The sequence below is a fragment of the Mytilus californianus genome, unplaced genomic scaffold (assembly GCF_021869535.1).
Source record: "Mytilus californianus isolate M0D057914Y unplaced genomic scaffold, xbMytCali1.0.p SCAF_10, whole genome shotgun sequence".
Classification (NCBI taxonomy): domain Eukaryota; kingdom Metazoa; phylum Mollusca; class Bivalvia; order Mytilida; family Mytilidae; genus Mytilus; species Mytilus californianus.
In genome coordinates, this window is record NW_026262582.1 from 34,809,602 (window position 1) to 34,828,370 (window position 18,769).

At 31.4% G+C, this 18,769-nt stretch overlaps 1 protein-coding gene across 1 annotated transcript; it reads right to left on the reverse strand.

The window, feature by feature from the left end:
• Positions 1–6: 6 nt before the first annotated feature.
• Positions 7–9,970, reverse strand: LOC127717994 (integumentary mucin C.1-like). Its single transcript, XM_052223871.1, has 7 exons — positions 9,834–9,970; positions 6,432–6,499; positions 5,153–5,272; positions 4,499–4,550; positions 2,494–3,021; positions 1,413–1,534; positions 7–1,119 (listed from the first exon to the last, which is right to left on the reverse strand). Exons 1-7 carry the CDS (start codon positions 9,880–9,882, stop codon positions 1,021–1,023), a joined length of 1,038 nt encoding a protein of 345 aa, XP_052079831.1. The 5' UTR covers positions 9,883–9,970; the 3' UTR covers positions 7–1,020.
• Positions 9,971–18,769: the final 8,799 nt, after the last annotated feature.

An 18,769-nucleotide genomic window follows, 5' to 3' on the forward strand; every position in this document is an offset into this window, starting at 1 on the left:
AAAGAATTGAACATTTGAAACATTGACCTCTCCTTGTCACCAAATGTTCATTCTACTCTGCAATATTTTTCAAAGGTGGGAAACTACAACATCTCCTTTGTTTTTACAGCCATGTTTGTACCCGTTACAGCTGCTTGTGCAACTTCCTGTCGATTAATGGGGAAATTTATTTTAGTCTATCATGATACTTGCCTCATACATATTGTTCTCAAAACTTCTTGATAGTATTTAGTTTTCCTGCTACTGTTTCGATAAATGAGTACAGTTGGTCATGCGGTTGTACCATCACCTGATATGTCTAATGTTTTCCTGCACTTTGTATATACATATTCAAAATGCAGAAATTTATCAGAAAGAGAAGTATATGATTTTTTTTACCGTTATATATCCCTTTTTTACTTAATCTTTTCTAGATATTTGACCCAGAACTGTTTAATTATTTGAAAGGAAAAAAGTCTATTTGTGAAGAAAAAAATGTACAATTTCTAAACTGTCAACGTATATTTGTTCAGTTTAACTAAGTTTCCCTAGAATATACATGTATAAACATATAACAAAATGGTTTTCTTGATCGTACAGAAAAAACATCTGGATATTATTTCGTTTTAGTGTCTTTACGGGCTGCATCACATTTCTTCACTGTCAATAAATTGAGGTGCAAAACATCAAATATTATTGTATGAATAGATGTAAAACAAATGTGCACACGACATTAGACTGCAATAAGCGGCTATTACAAACAAATTCGCGATTAACATATATTGTTCATTACACCTTCTATAAATATTCAAGAACAATTTGTTCTTGTTTCCTGTTTGATACAGAGCGGGAAGCTGTTTCACATAACACTCGTAAGGTGCACGCACTCATAACATGTATAAAGTGAATATAAGTGAATATGAATATATGTATATGATGTGCATATTCATGAAACACATGCTATTGTATTTGCATATAAATTTTGACAAAACTGTCAAATAATCTGAAATGTAATGATGTAGAAGCGTTTTTAGTAGCTGATCAGTAACGCATTTTCATTGTCGTTTCAATTCTTTTACTATTTCCTGGCGCCATTGTATGATTCACGTTTCCTGTAACTCTAGTTCTTTTGCTGTATTGCTGTAAAATACATAGTAAATGCTCATTAATATATGCTATTAGGTATATCAGCAGTCTTACCTTCCTTCATTACATAAACATTACAGAAACGATTTTTTATTCTTAAAAAAAAGTGTTCGTAAATCAATTTTCATGATAAATATGTGATTGGAATATCATTGACAACAATGAAACTTTGCAAGTTTCATACCAAAATGAAGGTGCAATCATTTAACGGTATGGTTCAAGTTATATTAAGAACAATGTTCAATATTTAACAAAATTAAAGAGTCTTTTCTCATTCTGGTGTTTACCTTCTTGGCCTCTACATCTTCAACTTTTGCCCTCCGTAATTTTTTCCGGCAAACTACGATACAAATAAGGACTACAGATATCAGAACCACAGCACCTACTCCTACTGCTATCAGAACTGTATCTATATATAAAAATGAGACAAAATAATGAAAAAGTATATAAAGATACAAAAAGAGATCGTTAAAACAAGGATGCAGAAAGAGAGACAACACAAATGACAGAAGAAAAATATGTGTACACATAAAATAGTCTACATAGCACTACTCAGATAACTAGCAATAAAATACAAAGAAGGCATCATAAACAATATAAATGAAGTAAGATATAGTTGTTTCCGAAAGGTAAGCAAGTCCATCTCCATTTTGGGCTCCTGTGGTGTTGCTGTCATTTATTAATCAAGTCATATGACGTACTCCGGGATAACAATTTACATGGATTAATTAATTATTGCTTGTTTAACGTAATCCTACTAATTGGTAATGCTAATACAGAAATATTCACATGATTCACAATTATTGAAAAGAGGTAGACACAACAAACGGGACATATATTTCTGAGGCCAAAATAATATTTTAATCCAATATTTATGTAAACACATTATTATTGATTGGACGTCATATTTTTTCATGCGTAAAATCAACTGTTTACCCATCTTTAATCAAGCGAAGCCGCCATTTTGAATTCTAGAATTCATTTATATGTAATTCCTTCAATAAATGATACAATTATCAAGTTTTTTGTTACATTTTTTTTATAAAGATTCCATCCAATATGAAGAGTACACAAATATTTAAAACGTCTGGCGCCTACGTTTTGCACTTAGTAACTGTGTTGTATTTTACATTGGACCTACGTTAACTTGGTTTAACTGTCGCAAATATCCATTTACCCATCTCCGCTGCGTAGCTGTATAAACTCAATTTCAAACAATTAACATATACTTAATATAGTTCAAGCTTAAAATACAATACAGGTAATTTCTTATCAAATTGAAATAAAAAGTAAAATTAGTACATATTTCAGAGATTCATATTAAGAAAACTTAAAATTAGGTGATTACAGATAAAAATATTTTCTTACCATGTTGCCTTGAATCTTTTAAAATCCTCGTTGTGTTGGTTGTTAATAACAATGTTGTACTAGGATGTCTTGCAGTATGGTATGAAGTATTTATCTTTAATGTCGGACTGTTTTTCGAGGAGGCCGCCTTTGTCGTCGTGGTTTTCGATGTTGTTGACGGTCTACTTGTTGTAGTGGTTGTCGACATTTGCGTAGTTTTTGTTGCAATTGTTGTTGTAGGTAATGTTGTTTGGGTTATTTTGGTCGTTGTAGGTGTTGTGGTCGTTGTAGGTGTTGTGGTTGTTGTAGCTATTGTGGTCGTTGTAGGTATTGTGGTCGTTGTCAATGACATACTTGTTGTTGGGGTTATTATTGTCGTCGGTGTTGTGCTTGTAGTGGAAGAGGAAGTAGTTGTTGTTGGAGGTGCACATGATGCACAACACTCTGTTGGTACGGCTGGACAATTATAAGGAGCCAATCGCATCATGTCCGCACATGACCAACCACTACTGAACACTTTACCTTTTTTATCGCCGAACAAACAATTATCTATACAATAGAATTGTTTTATATTATATATCACAACAGTAATCACTAACATTAAACAACCCAAATTTATGCTGTTTTGTTGCTCGATCTTTAGTGCTTTATGTGGTGTTTTGTTGTCTCTTTTGTCTTTTGTGGGTTTTTTCCTCGCTTATACATGCTGTTGTGTTTTTTTCGACTGATGGATTGTTTGATAAATAAAAGATAGCGCTGCTCTTGATTAAATTTTTGTACGCTTTTGTATAGAGAATTATAATATAGGCAAATATTAAGACAAGCATATGCTTATGTTTCATTTCATTGCTTCTGTTATTGAATGTTTAGTTTTTTATGTAGCAACATTGTAGAAGCGCCTGCTTATGGAGTAAATATTCCAATTGATACGGTATTCAAGAGCATGCATTTCCTATCATGATTTTCTTGTTAGAGGGTTGCTGCTTCCATGGGAAGCTATTGAACCAATAGTTCAAAATGATGAATTTGAAATCATCCCTTCGAACATTTTATGGATGCCATCACGAGAAGGTTGGTCGTAATAGAATGCCTGTATCATAGATGACGACGGATGTATTCTAATTGTAATAACCACAATCCCGACCTATTTTCCTCGAATGTGACCTACCGAATTCGATTAATCACTTAGTTTTAACTTACTTGAGCACGATGAAAACAACAGGTCACTACTTCAGCAGGATCTGCCTACCCTTCAAGAGGACATGTTATCACTCCCGGGTTTTGTTGGGTTTGTGTCTCCGGTTTTGATTTTTGATGTTGTGTTTTGTATACTGTTGCTTGTCTTTTTTTTTCCGTTTTTCACCATGACATTGTTTTCGACTCTAGTTTGGATGCCATTTTGGTATCTTTCGCCTCTCTTTTAATTCTTATTTTGAGGTTTTTGTTGAAAATATCATTTCGTTTCGTGATGCGTACCTGTAGTCTTTCATCTCAAGCACACGTATTGATATAAAAAAAATTCTGTCAGATGCGTTCAATATTTAAAAAAACAAATTAATACAATAATAATTAATTACTTGCAAACATGCTGAGGAATTGGTGTATTAAAATTTAGGACTGTAACTATCACAAAGATACATTGATAATAGCAATCACCAAACGCCGAATTTTATTTAATTTTTTTAATATTTAACCTATATGTACAAATCAGAAGTCGAAACCCCATTATTCCATATCATGCTCTGTGTATGTTAATATAATGCATGTAATAAATCAATTCGAGAAATTCATGTATAGGTTAAATAAGTTACCATAAGAATACAATACTAATAATAAAGATCATATATTGTTTTACTATCATTTAACTATTGAAGCTTGGCTGCAGTAGTTATCAAAGATTTAAAAGCACAGTGACATACATTTTAAAAGGGATTAAAAGAATTTTTAATCTCCAATTCACACTTATAGAGTGGTATGTTTGTTCTCAAATAAATGATTATAGAAAATCTTTATGCTGACAACTTACCAATGCCTGTTGGTGCTTTCGCATCGAAAGTGCATGCTCCGTCGACACACCACTTGAAAAAATAACATTTTTAATTATTTACGTGTGTCTCGTCTCCTCAACAAGAATCATACAAATCATTCACACGGATTAAAAATAAGGGGAATACCACATGCAATATCATTCTAATTTTATTTCATTTGGAAATCTCCAACACTCAAACTTGCAGACTATTACATTTTGATGTAAGAAGTATTGTGCATGTGAGTCAATAATTGCCGCAACTTGATTTATAATAAAATTTCTATCATCATTGGTCAACATTTTATCAGATGATACGTCACATACATAACGATTGTTTTGCCATCTATTCAAAATAATAAATAACTATTGGCAATATCAAACTGACACTTGTATCATCTTATCAGGCAATATCACAAAACAACACTTCGACACAAAGATAACAAAAAATATTTGTTTATAGAAATTACCGTACTATAATTACAGAATATAAGAGACAAATGTCCGCTGTGTCGAAATAATTTTCAGATAAATGATTATTCATCGTACTGCATATATACTGCCATACACAGTGTAATATTTGGTATAACGTTACCATATTCTAAGCATCAACAACATTACATGTAAACTTGTTACATTTGATAAAACATTTACCTTTTTGTTGCCACACTGAGTACCTTCCTCAGCTACTATTGCGTTACAGGACTTTGGATTAGATGGATCTTTACAGTACAATTTTCCACATATAGATGCAAAATTTCCTTTATACAATCCCTAAAACAAGATTCAACTCGTTATGTTAATAAATATAGAAGTTTCATGTATACTAGTACAACAAAACGATACACATAGCAAAACAAAAACATTCCCCGTTTGTTTCCATTCCCAATTTTATTAATATATAGTTACATCCCAACTAATTCTGCGTATAATTTGTAGTATTTGGCCAGATTAAAAAATACATTCAATCTTATGGCCAATCTTTACACTTAGTAAACCTTCTCCTTTAGTCATGAAAACAGAGCTCAAATTCATAATGCAGCTAGAGAATAACATACAAATTCATAGTCATCGGACATCAAGTACACCTTGGGATAAACAGTTGACTAGAAAAAAACCACAGAATTTCCCCAATTATACCGAACATTGTTGATGTGGTCTCATATTTTAAGATAAAGAGGGGATACAATTCAATAAACACATCTTTATACATGTACCCTGACCCTCGCCCATCAAGTAATATGAATATGTGAAAGCTTTTATTTCATAACAAGTCCTTCATTCGAAAATCAGTATCATTTTGTCTTGTTTCCTTTTTCATGTTAAGTTGTTTCATGTTTGTTTTTATTTTAATATATTTTTTTTTATATTATGTTTTTTTCTCTTTGTTATTTTTGTTTCGTTGCCTTTTTTGTTCTCTTTTTTTTTTTAGCTCTAGCTGTGTTACACGTTTTTTTGTCTAATTCATTCTTAAAGCAAACATCGCTAATGTGTAACATCAATTAAATAATTCAAATATGTACATTTTGAAGTTTGTTTGAAAGAAGATATGAATTCCCGACAAAAGAAAAAAAAATAAGGTGATGATTTTACACTTGACATGTCTTTGCGAATATGTGAAGGCGTTTGAAAAGAAAAGTCCGTATAACTGTTCGCTGCGGAATGACGGAATGACACAATGACATAATGACGGAATGACGGATACGGGGTAAAAGTGTATAGCCCGACCACTTTGTGGCGGGGCCATAAACATTGCATGATTGTTATTGACAGATACCTAATATGCTTAATTGATGCATTCAACAAATAAAGCTCATTCAATGTACACCCTAACTAACGACAAGTAATATTCGTCAATCAATAACAACTGCCCTCACAAATAATCATAAAATAAAATAATGACTATGAAGTTGTTTTGTCTTTTTTTACTTACCCTGCATAGTTCTGAACTGTTTCCATAAATATGCCTACACTGGGTGTCTGGATCGTACATCTGTCCAGCTGTTAAATATTTATTTAAATTTTAAAAAATCAGTTTTATTCAATCACAACTGAAAATTATTCAGGTACAATTGCAGAGCAAAATAGCATCAAACACTAATCACATAAATTATTTGATTACTGTTCTCATACCTGGTTGCAATCACTGAAGATATGTACCACTTAAATTGCACCACAAAATGAGATACAAGAACAAATGTGCAATTTTAGGAAAGTGTTGTGTCTCGGTTAAGACATTCTTAACATTTGACGTACAACTGAGTAAAAGACAATGTTGTGGAAAAAAGTATAACAAAAGTACCAAAGTAAATTCAAAAAGAGTGAATTCCATACAAATTGACAAAATCAAACGTTAGACTTTATCAACCGACGGAAAGGATAACAGACAACTAGCATATTCCTTGGAAGAGACATTTGTCAAAGAAAATTGTGGGTTTAACCTGGTTTTATAGCTAGCTAATCCTGACACTTGTATGACAGTTGTTTATAGTTCCGTTATATTTACAATGACAATAACATTGAGAATCCCAGACAGACATAATAGGTAAATGTGACAATAATTGGGATCTACTAGCCAAAACTGTGTAAACGTACATCACAGACATATAACACAACTGACTAAAAAATTCAAACAAAAATACAAACAAATCTAACAAAGACGCTAACAAAAATGTTTTAGTACTTGATAGTGAAATTGACAAAGACGCCAACAAAAATGTTTTAGTACTTGATAGTGAATTTGACAAAAACGCCAACAAAAATTTTTTAGTACTTGATAGTGAACTTGATAGTGAACTTGACAAAGATGCCAACAAAAATGTTTTAGTACTTGATAGTGAACTTGACAAAGACGCCAACAAAAATGTTTTAGTACTTGATAGTGAACTTGACAAAGACGCCAACAAAAATGTTTTAGTACTTGATAGTGAACTTGACAAAGACGCCAACAAAAATGTTTTAGTACTTTATAGTGAACTTGACAAAGACGCCAACAAAAATGTTTTAGTACTTGATAGTGAACTTGACAAAGACGCCAACAAAAATGTTTTTGTACTTGATAGTGAATTTGACAAAGACGCCAACAAAAATGTTTTAGTACTTGATAGTGAACTTGACAAAGACGCCAACAAAAATGTTTTTGTATTTGATAGTGAACTGGACAAAGACGTCAACAAAAATGTTTTACTACTTGATAGTGAACTGGACAAAGACGTCAACAAAAGTGTTTTACTACTTGATAGTGAACTTGACAAAGACGCCAACAAAAATGTTTTAGTACTTGATAGTGAATTTGACAAAGACGCCAACAAAAATGTTTTAGTACTTGATAGTGAATTTGACAAAGACGCCAACAAAAATGTTTGAGTACTTGATAGTGAATTTGACAAAGACGCCAACAAAAATGTTTTAGTACTTGATAGTGAATTTGACAAAGACGCTAACAAAAATGTTTTAGTACTTGATAGTGAACTTGACAAAGAGACGCCAACAAAACTGTTTATGTACTAGATAGTTAATTTGACAAAGACGCCAACAAAAATGTTTTAATACTTGATAGTGAATTTGACAAAGACGCCAACAAAAACGTTTTAGTACTTGATAGTGAACTTGACAAAGACGCCAACAAAAATGTTTTAGTACTTGATAGTGAACTTGACAAAGACGCCAACAAAAATGTTTTAGTACTTGATAGTGTATTTGACAAAGACGCCAACAAAAACGTTTTAGTACTTGATAGTGAACTTGACAAAGACGCGAACAAAAAGGTTTTAGTACTTGATAGTGAACTTGACAAAGACGCCAACAAAAATGTTTTAGTACTTGATAGTGAATTTGACAAAGACGCCAACAAAAATGTTTTTGTATTTGATAGTGAACTGGACAAAGACGCCAACAAAAATGTTTTAGTACTTGATAGTGAACTGGACAAAGACGCCAACAAAAATGTTTTAGTACTTGATAGTGAATTTGACAAAGACGCCAACAAAAATGTTTGAGTACTTGATAGTGAATTTGACAAAGACGCCAACAAAAATGTTTTAGTACTTGATAGTGAATTTGACAAAGACGCTAACAAAAACGTTTTAGTACTTGAAAGTGAACTTGACAAAGAGACGCCAACAAAACTGTTGATGTACTAGATAGTGAATTTGACAAAGACGCCAACAAAAATGTTTTAGTACTTGATAGTGAATTTGACAAAGACACCAACAATAATGTTTGAGTACTTGATAGTGAACTTGACAAAGACGCCAACAAAAATGTTTTAGTACTTGATAGTGAACTTGACAAAGACGCCAACAAAAATGTTTTAGTACTTGATAGCACATACATAGTATATACTTCTCGATAAAGTACAAATTAGGTAAAATATAAAGACAAGGGTAAACAAAATAAAAACAACACTATAAAACCCTCTTGCGTCAGCATTGCACATCTGAACCCATCTGCACCAGGAAAGACCAAGGCCAAAAACCCTATAGCAGCGATAATTCTTTTTCAAATAAGATAAATAAACAGCAAAAAATGATGGGTTTTTTTTCTGAAATCATGAAACTTTGATACATATGAATCATTTCCAAATGAATTGTTTCATAAATTTATGTAAATTTATATACGTTTAGAAGGTTTTCCAAAGGTTTTTACATACAATAAACACTTGTGTTGATCTTTTGAAATACAAAAGTTAAGTTAATCTACTCAAAGTATACAAATGTAAAAAACGGACATAGTGAGTAAATATCCAAAAGTTGGATCACATCTATCTCATAAAGTTGCACACGAAGGTATGTGTTTTATAACATATTTGAATAGATCAGGTAATACATCACTATGTATGATTTAGATTTTTTTTTAAATCATCGTTGGATCAAAACTGTATCGTAGGCTCTGAAATTTGTGGATGTTTTATTGCCGTTTTTGTAATATTTACTGAATTTCGACATTTTTTCTATCATTTTTTTGAACTAGATAGAATGTTAGAAAACTTCCAAATGACCACTTTTAAAGCATATGTTATTGCATGTAGCAACACCAAAAGAATCAAAGAGAATCATTATAACCTTGAAGAAAACAACAAACTGTGAATAAAATGAATGGTGGTTACCAATAAACATTGTACAAAATTTAAACACAATTTACAAAAATGTGTTGAATTAAAAATTTAAAACATAACGACACAAAACTTACCATTAGATACAGGCGCATTTGCATCGTGCGTACATACACCATACACACACCACTATACAATAAAAATAAATGTTTTTGAGAGTCAATTTAAAACGAATTTCGACATGTCATCAAATATAACTATATATGTATTTAAGTACATTACATTTTATATAACTAACAGCCTCACACGTGTGTCCATATCGCCAAAACATTTCCACTAAGCTCACAGGTGTTTTTTAAATCACTTATCGCCCAAACATGTCCGACTATTTTTCGCAAACGCGTTTGAAATATAAACTTACTAAATCATGTTGAAACGTCAGTAAAGTTGTCTGTTATCTGATAATAAATAAATTTGGTGTATTTACTGTCTTCTGACTGGTTAAAAGTATTACCTTTATTTTCAATGTTGTCAATTTTTATGGCGACACGCCCACTCTGACGTTGTGTATTCATGCGCCAAAATGTGTGTACGTTGTTATTGTTAATATAAATAATATAAAAAGCTCTTTGAGCCTTATTTTTGATAGAAATTTATTTATAATGAATGACAATAATTTATTTTGAATTTATTGAACCATAAAATTAATTTTTGACTCTTCACATTTTACATAATCCGCTTCGCGGATTATTCAATGGGAAGAGCTAAAAATTAATTTTATAGTTCAATAAATTCAAAATAAATAATAGCCATTCATTAGATAAGTTTTGTATACACTGCAAATCACAAGAGCGGCGAAAGGTACCATAGGGATATTCAAACTCATAGGTCGAAGATAAGCTGAAAACGTCATGGCAAAAAACTAAAAACGACGAACAGATATTTATTTCAACGAAGTTTCTTCATTAGTTGATTTTTGCGAAAATCATCTACTAAATTGTTTACGCTAAGTAGGAGATGCTCAACCTGTTCATGCATATGATCCAACTCAATTTTCTATTCATTCAAATATTAACACTTATCTCTCCATTGTCATGCCATTGTCTCGAACTTTGTGACACAATATTGATTTCTGTTTTGAAACAAAGCAACGATCTTGTTTTTCACTGTTACAAAAGAAAATCCTAAATGCATATTTCTTTGAAATTATTATTAACTTATTGATGATAAAATATCCCTAATAAGGGCATTTCAGTATTCTGGTGAAATTGGAATTCATACATTAAATAAAACCAGGTTTAAGGTCGCAGTTTATGGATATGATAAACGGAATTGTCCTTCGTAGAGTGGATACGTTTAGGCGTGACTGGACACGATACCCTGACGATGTTAGTGAAAGGACACATTTTAGCGTCATTAATAAGACACGTTTTGGCATACAATGACCTATAATGCACACGTTTCGGGTGATTTTGGACGTTATAGGAGAAGGACACGTTGATGCAAAATTTTATACGATGTTTATCTGCCCTTCAATTCGGAAATGACGTGTAGTTTCAAAGGAGTTTTATCGTTGTGATAAGAAGGAAACATTTCATAATACCAATTATGAAGGTAATTAATACTATTCTTCCAATTTCCCAAGAACTGGAAAAAGATCGGTTAATTGATTGCAATGGTTGCATGTTGAATGCGTGTAAGATCCAGGGACAAATATCTGAAACAAGATCAATTCACGGAGATAGGCCTTTATAGAATGAAGAAAATTATTAAACATCCATTGACATATATTTTGTCATTAATTTCGACACGATAAAAACAGGTATCCAACCAAAATAACAGCAGGAAAATTTATAGTCATTTCTATTACATTTTGTTTTATTTTTTCATTAAGTGGAGAAAATTAAACGACTAAAAGTCCAGTGACAAGTTTTTATGGAATACTTATATTGTCACGATAAAAACAAGTATCCACCAATTTATCAATATCGACTCTTCGTTTACAGTCCACGTTCTTCCTTTTTGCAGCTCTCCTCGAGCATTCATTTGTTTAAAGTACAATATACAGGGAACCATTTTAATTTAGGGTTAGGTTTACAAATTTGGCTAGTGTTAGGGTAAGCCCTCCTCACCCCCTCACCCCTTTTCTCGATTTGTTTTTGATATATTGTTGTATATGCATTTCGTTTACATTTATTAGGACATTTTATGGTCATTGATTTCATAGTTTACTAGTTCAAGGAGGCGGAGCTTGACAGTGAAATAACAACTTTTGATTCATTCAGTTAACGCACTCCTCTAAAAATAACCGAAGTTACCTCACTCGAAGATCAAAGGAAAAATTACCATTCATCTTACAAGTAGCTATTAGCAGTTAGTGTTAGATCACAAACTATAAAAATCGGTGTGTAAATCACCCTAACAAAAAAGATTTTTGTTTTTGACTGACAGTTTTTCAAACACTTTAATTGTTATGACGTCTTTCAACAATAGTACCATTGTGTAGCCTCAATAAATGTATTTACTGATTTTTATAAATTTCAACTATTTAAAAAGAAAAGTAATATATTCAAGAGAAGAATAATTTATTGACAGGATCCCAGTTCATACCTTTTTGTTCCCGCAAGAAGTCCTATCCCATGCTGTTGACGCGATACAATTTGACGGTTTAGTAGGATCATCGCAATACATCTGGTTACATATTGAGGTATAATTTCCTTTAAAAAGATTCTGAAATTGAAAACAATACGTAAGCAAGTCTGTAATTATGGGCTTAGACCATTATGATTTTTCGGTTTTATTTTCATGTTTACACATGAATTGGCGTAATTACCTTGACATATAGATGAATGCAAAAGAATGATATTAACTATCTAAGCTGACAAAAAGGTTTATTCAATATTTGAAAAAGGACACTTCATGTACGTGACCAATTGTGGTATCCATGTTGTACATGTTAAAGGTTATTGTTGTTTTTATATGTTTATATTTCTATATTGTTATATTTCTATATTTTATGTTTAACATTTATATATGCACTCTTTATCTTGTTACGATATTACCTTGCATAACTTTGATGTTTTACCATGCGTATGTTTACATTGCGCGTCTGCATCGTATGCCTGTCCTGCATATGTTTTGCCGTATTTCGCCAGGGCAGTTGGATCAATGTTTGGTCCTAATGTTTTCATACAGTTCTTATTTTGACTGAAAAACATAAACTTAACAACTCAACATTATCATTGGAAGGTAAATATAAGATGTAAATTACATTAAGCATGTTTGTGTACGTTCATTAGAGAGAAACTGTCAGATCAAATATGTATGGTTGAGATTTTTTTATTGTTTGTCTTTATAGAATATATTTATCTGTCGTTTTTGTCATTATTTTGTTTCATCTTAATTTTTTCAATTTCATAATTTGCGCTTTTCATTTTTGCAGTTTTCTTTACATTGAACTTTGACAAACATTCAAAATAGAAAACATTGATTATTTTCGTTTATTTTATGTTAAAGTGCACTTACGAATCTAAACTGTCTAACTTTGAAGTGAAGTAATTTGTAGAACAGGTGGAAAAGATCCAGGGATGCGTTGCTGTAGCACCCAAGTGGACTGTACTGACAGCAGCCATAACATAACCATCAGCCGCAGTACAACTATTGCCATCACTATCGTGATTTGAATTTAGACTAGAAAGTAAACGACAATAGTCAATATAGTCCTTTTAAAAGCAATGTGAATATAATCGACCTTATGTAAATAAATATCAATACATCTGTTATCCAAATCTGTATTCAAAGAATGTAACTGTTTGAAAATCGAGTTGTTATAGGAACCCTACAAAACATATAGTATTTGAATGTTCAAAAATCATTTAAAGCCTAATACATGTACATGTGCACTTTCATAAGGTCGATTTATATCCGACTCAGCTCATATACTGATTTTGTAACATTTTTCTTTCAAATGAATATGCTGTAAATATTATGTCTGCTTTTATCAAATTGTGTACATATTGATAAATTAAACCGTAAATGATTGGTATTGTTTTGTTCGCTGTTATCAATTTTGTAAGCAGTGCACTTCAATCGTTACTTAAAATAACAATGTATGTGAACCAGGTGCAATATGGCAACATATATACATTTGCATGCCTACTTGTGTCCAAGTTCATGAGACGATGTTGTGATGATATTGTAAGAGAAATCATCTTCTATAATTGATTGGGCTGATTCTCCACATACTCCCCCTAAAAAAGCTAGACCTATATAAATATAAAAAAAAATTTGCGATACAAATACATGCCTAATGCAATGACATGTTTGACTTCACTACAATTGTTACTTTAAAGGAACATTATATGAAATTGAAACTCCATTGAAACTTTTGCCGAGACCTTTTAAAATTTTATTTTTATTGTAATATATTTAGTAACAAATTTGAGATTTTTATATATTGTAGTTTTAAGAGTGTGATTCGTCAAATTAAAATTACGTTATAACATACATTTTTTTCTTGAAACACGCATGTTATTATGTAACTATATATTTTGTTATTGATATATGGGTAAATAGAAGAGATTTTGACAATTTTGTATACCGATACTTACCAGCAAGGTTTTTAGAACCATTTTTTGTTATCAAGTCATACCTGAAATTTGCAAATTGAGTATAAATTTTCGATATAAATTAGACACTTACAATGACCTTGAGCAATATTTATTTTTAAGGCATCCAAACAATTCACAAAATCATTAATAAATATATCGAGGTTAACATTCGGGGTTCAAATGTAGATATGTGGGTATTCGATTTGACAAGGTGATTATATCATGTTTATATTTATCAATATCATTGTTAAGTTGTCTTTTTGTATTCTCCAACAATGACACAAAGAAAGTTCCTTTTCTGATATGTTTAGAGTGTATCTATGTAAGTGTATTGTAAAAATGTAATTAGAAGTTGCACTACTTTCCTCTTTTCCTCGATTGTGACATCACCAAATGAGAATTGAAACTGAATTTGTACGTACTATGAGCAAAGGGACAAATGCAACATATGGAGCAGGATCAGCTTACCCTTTAATGGAGCACCCGAAATCACCTCCGTTTTCTGTGGGGTTTGTAATACTGAGTTAATAGGTTTTTAGTTTTTATTTTGTGAGGTATATTGTCGTCATAATACGAGGCAAGGAACAACCAACTGAATTGCTCTGATTGATGTACAACTTATTTGTTTAAATGCTTATTGTTTATGGATAAAGTTCCTTTTTAATATATATTTATAGTTTCAGATATATTGTTCATCTACATACTCAGGCGACGAATTGCTCAGTTTATCAAATTAATATGGCCTTTAGTTTTATACTTGTCGCCTCGTTATTCTGTTAATTTATATACAGAATTACTAAGTTATGTACTTTGAAAACAGCATGGCATGATCATGCAAAGGTAAAGTGGAAAATCTTGTCTTTATCCACGTTTTGAATTTGTTCAAACTAACTGTTGCGTTTAAGGTATTCCGGGGAGTATCAATTTTACGCACATCTTCTGTCCAAAATGCATCCCTCGGTGTCTGCAAAATGAAAATAATACTTAATAATTAATATATCATATATTCAATTGAAAACAACAGTTCATACATGTTCATGAGATATTATATTAGAAGTCCTTTTTTTCTATGGAATTAGACATTTTAATTAATCTTGGAAGCGCACATTTTTCTTCGCACCGAACGTACGCATTGAATAGCATTATGTAAAATTGTGAATTTCATATTCCTGTGAGTAAATATCGGAAATTGTAACCAGAAACAATCTCTGTGAATGACAAATCAGTATTAGACGTTGAAAAAACTCACGAAAGAAACCAGGCATATCATTTTGTTTGCTATGCGCGCGTTTTGCCTACAAAAGAATCACCAGTGAGGCTAGAATCAAACACGTCAAAAGGCAAAATAAGGTACGAAGATTAAGAGCACTGAGGACTCAAAATTCCGGAAACATTTTCCGAAAACAACTAAGATAATCTATTTGTGCGCTATAATTGAAGCCATACACCATATAATGATATTTGGTTTTACAATTATTGAATGACATACACCTATTAAACGAATACGTTAGGTATTGTTTTAACGCAAACACACGTGTCTGTTTGAAATGTTCCTTTTATAAAGAATGGAACTAATCCTTTAATTGACCGTTGTTAAAACCAAACAGTTTAGTTTCGGCAGCTTAAAAACCTCGGGCTTTGTTTGAAAAAAACTAAGTTGTCATTGAAACGGAGCTTTGTTTTATCGTTTTGTGTGTACATGTTTTATGCCAGTTTTCTAGATACATACAAGTCCGTTTTCTCAACTAATTGTATTATAATACCGTCCACATCCTCTTCTTATTCAATTGATAGATATTTTTAAAATCCTATTGTCTAAAATATGGAATACAGTGTGCAATTTTCAAATTATTTTTTGTTTCTCACCTTAGAAATAATCAACGAGGCAAATAAAACGGAAATCGTGTAGGAAGATGTCTGTATATTCTTATAAACGGCATCCATCTACAAAAGGCATAAGAAATGGTTACACAGTGAAACCTTCCAAACCCTTCGTAAACTTGAAGCCTTTTATGATTTAGCTTATAAAGTTATATTCGGAGGTTTTTATTCAGTTAAGACAGGTTTGAATAAAGCGACACCGGAAGCTCTTTTCCATCACTGCTAACAGTTTTATATGTTGCATGTCAATGTAGCTGGTAATTTAAAGTGTGTCTGATTTTAATATACCTTGCCAATTATTTCAAAAAGTTGACAGTTGAAATCCATGAAGAAAAAAGAAAACACGAACGATACATATTAAATGCAACGAACACGTTTTTTGTATTTGTCCATTGGGCGAAAAGCTATTTGTAATGATATAAGCTAATCAATGTTATCAATGCACATGCGTAGTTACCTATATTTGGCTTTATTTGGGCACGCATCATTAACAAATATAAAATAAAACGATAAGAAAAACATGTGAAAAACATGTAAAAACAATTATGATCTTCCTTCAGCAAATACATACTGAGCCTTTAAGAATGCCACACGATCTACGAATATACCAGTTTTATGATGTCATTTTGAATATTCTTCACAATAAAATGATTATTTTATGTTAGATTCAAAGTTTCGACGTCATGAACAAGTTTATTTTCACATTTATTTTATAAACTGTAGTCATTTATTATATTATGACCTTTGTATTTTACAGAATTTATCTAGTCTATACATCTTTATATTGTTGTTTCCTGTCCTAAAACTTCACCATTGCGAGGTGTTAAAGACATCATTCGAAGTTGCTTGCCTTTTTGTTTAATAAATATATTAAAAGTTTAATCATTTACTGATACTTCCTTCAACGTTTTGAATAATGAAAATGAAAAGAGAAAAATGCCTAACAAATTAAAATTACTCGTTATTTTCTCTAACTTTATGAATCATAATAATAACACTAATGGTACCAATTTCTCTGCACCAGATGTGCATTTCGACAATAAATGTATCGCCAGTGATGCTTGAGGCCAAAATATTTGAAAATCCAACGCTTATTAAAAAGATGAAGAGCTATCATCCGAAAAGGGCAAAAAGGTATAGTCAAAGTCGGGCAGGGGATCAGAGTTATGCATGAGGGAGATAATATTCCTTAGTTTAAGATAATTTCTAAAATATTGTAACATCAAATTAATAATATAGATCTACTTTCACTTAATTTACATACCCCATTAATGATGAATGCGTAAAACTGACGAATGGATGCTATAGCCTCTTTCTCTTTAGCTGTAACTGTTGACTTTGTAGATTGTGTGAACCAGCTTATGACGAAAGACAGGTAATAATATTATTAAACCTGTCACATCAGTGTTGTGAAATAAAAAACACAGATTCTTAGTCTACATAATACTTACTGTATATTGAGATTGTAAATTGTCACCGTGTATCTATGTCTTTAAAGACATTATCAAAAAGTAAATGGTGCTTAAACACGTTTTTTGTTATATGTATGAACATATAGTTTGAAGTAATTGTCATTAGTAAAGTAATTAATATGAATTCTGATAACCTACCAACTTTTTGTAAGAAGAAAGACAACTCTCATCTGTATGTTATAAAGTAAAATGATACGACAAATCCAAGTATAATCAAAACAGAAAACATTTATTTGCATTCTAACGTCCCTTCTTGTTTTATGAAGCCTGTCAACACTGAGGTTGTGAATAGGAACCCTGCATGTAGTAGGTGTGTTGGACTTCGGTCTTTATTGACTAGGATTTTCATTGTTTTCTTTTAAAAATCAGTAGTTAACTACGAATACTCCCATTGCCTCCACCAATAAGGCTGGCAACCATGATATAGTCAGGAGTGCTTACAAGTTGCATTGAACAACACAATCAATCGTCAATCAAAAACTTCTTTTGTACAATTATAATTAAATTTTTCAATTCTTTGCAATTTGAGATATGTCAAATCATTTACTACAGTTGGGTGTCAGAATTGGGCACCACGTTATCTGCATTTTTTAGAGGATAATTGTTTTCTGAACATGTTTTTGCTTAAAGCAAAGACATTCGCAGCTCTTAGCAATTTTTGCCATTGAAATACAACTGCTTCAATTATTCTACCCTAGAGTGAACATAAACAAGGGTTAAAATCAAATCGATATTCACTGAGGTCTTTAATAATTAGATATTTGCTTTTTCTAGTGTTAACGAAGTTGGGCATTCAAAATGAAATTTGGTAAATAATTTTGGGTTTTTTAATGGCGATTATTTCCTAACTAGATTTTTTATTGCAATTTTCATTATTTTGTTTGCTCTTTAAATCCTTTTATTAAATGAGTTTCAAATTTAAAATGAAACCTGTTAAAACTCTTAAAAGTCTTAACGATATTAGGTTTATACTTTTCAGATGATGTTAAGATCATAATGGCCGTTCATATCCTGGATATGTACAAGTTTTAATCAACTTACAAGTTATATACCGTATAATCACACACCATCAGTAATTCTATTTGATAATTTCCCGTGGCTCTTCGGCGTCGGTTGGTTTTGTGTTCATTTGTTTGTTCGCTGTCTGAAATAATAATTGATTTTATTTGATTGTGTCTTACATTGTTATACTATTCATTCAAGAAGACTTTTTACAATTTAATATTAAGAATGTTTACTGAATAACCATGGAGTA

Bases quoted from the DNA above. Each gene is read 5' to 3' on its own strand.
- LOC127717994 (XM_052223871.1), bottom strand. From the start codon at position 9,882: ATGTTTTGGCGATATGGACACACGTGTGAGGCTGTTAGTTATATAAAA. The intron at 6,500-9,833 runs GTAATGTACTTA...AATATTTAACAG, and splicing joins GGCTGTTAGTTATATAAAAT to CTGGACAGATGTACGATCCA. The intron at 1,120-1,412 runs GTAAACACCAGA...TGTATTTTACAG, and splicing joins AAGATGTAGAGGCCAAGAAG to CAATACAGCAAAAGAACTAG.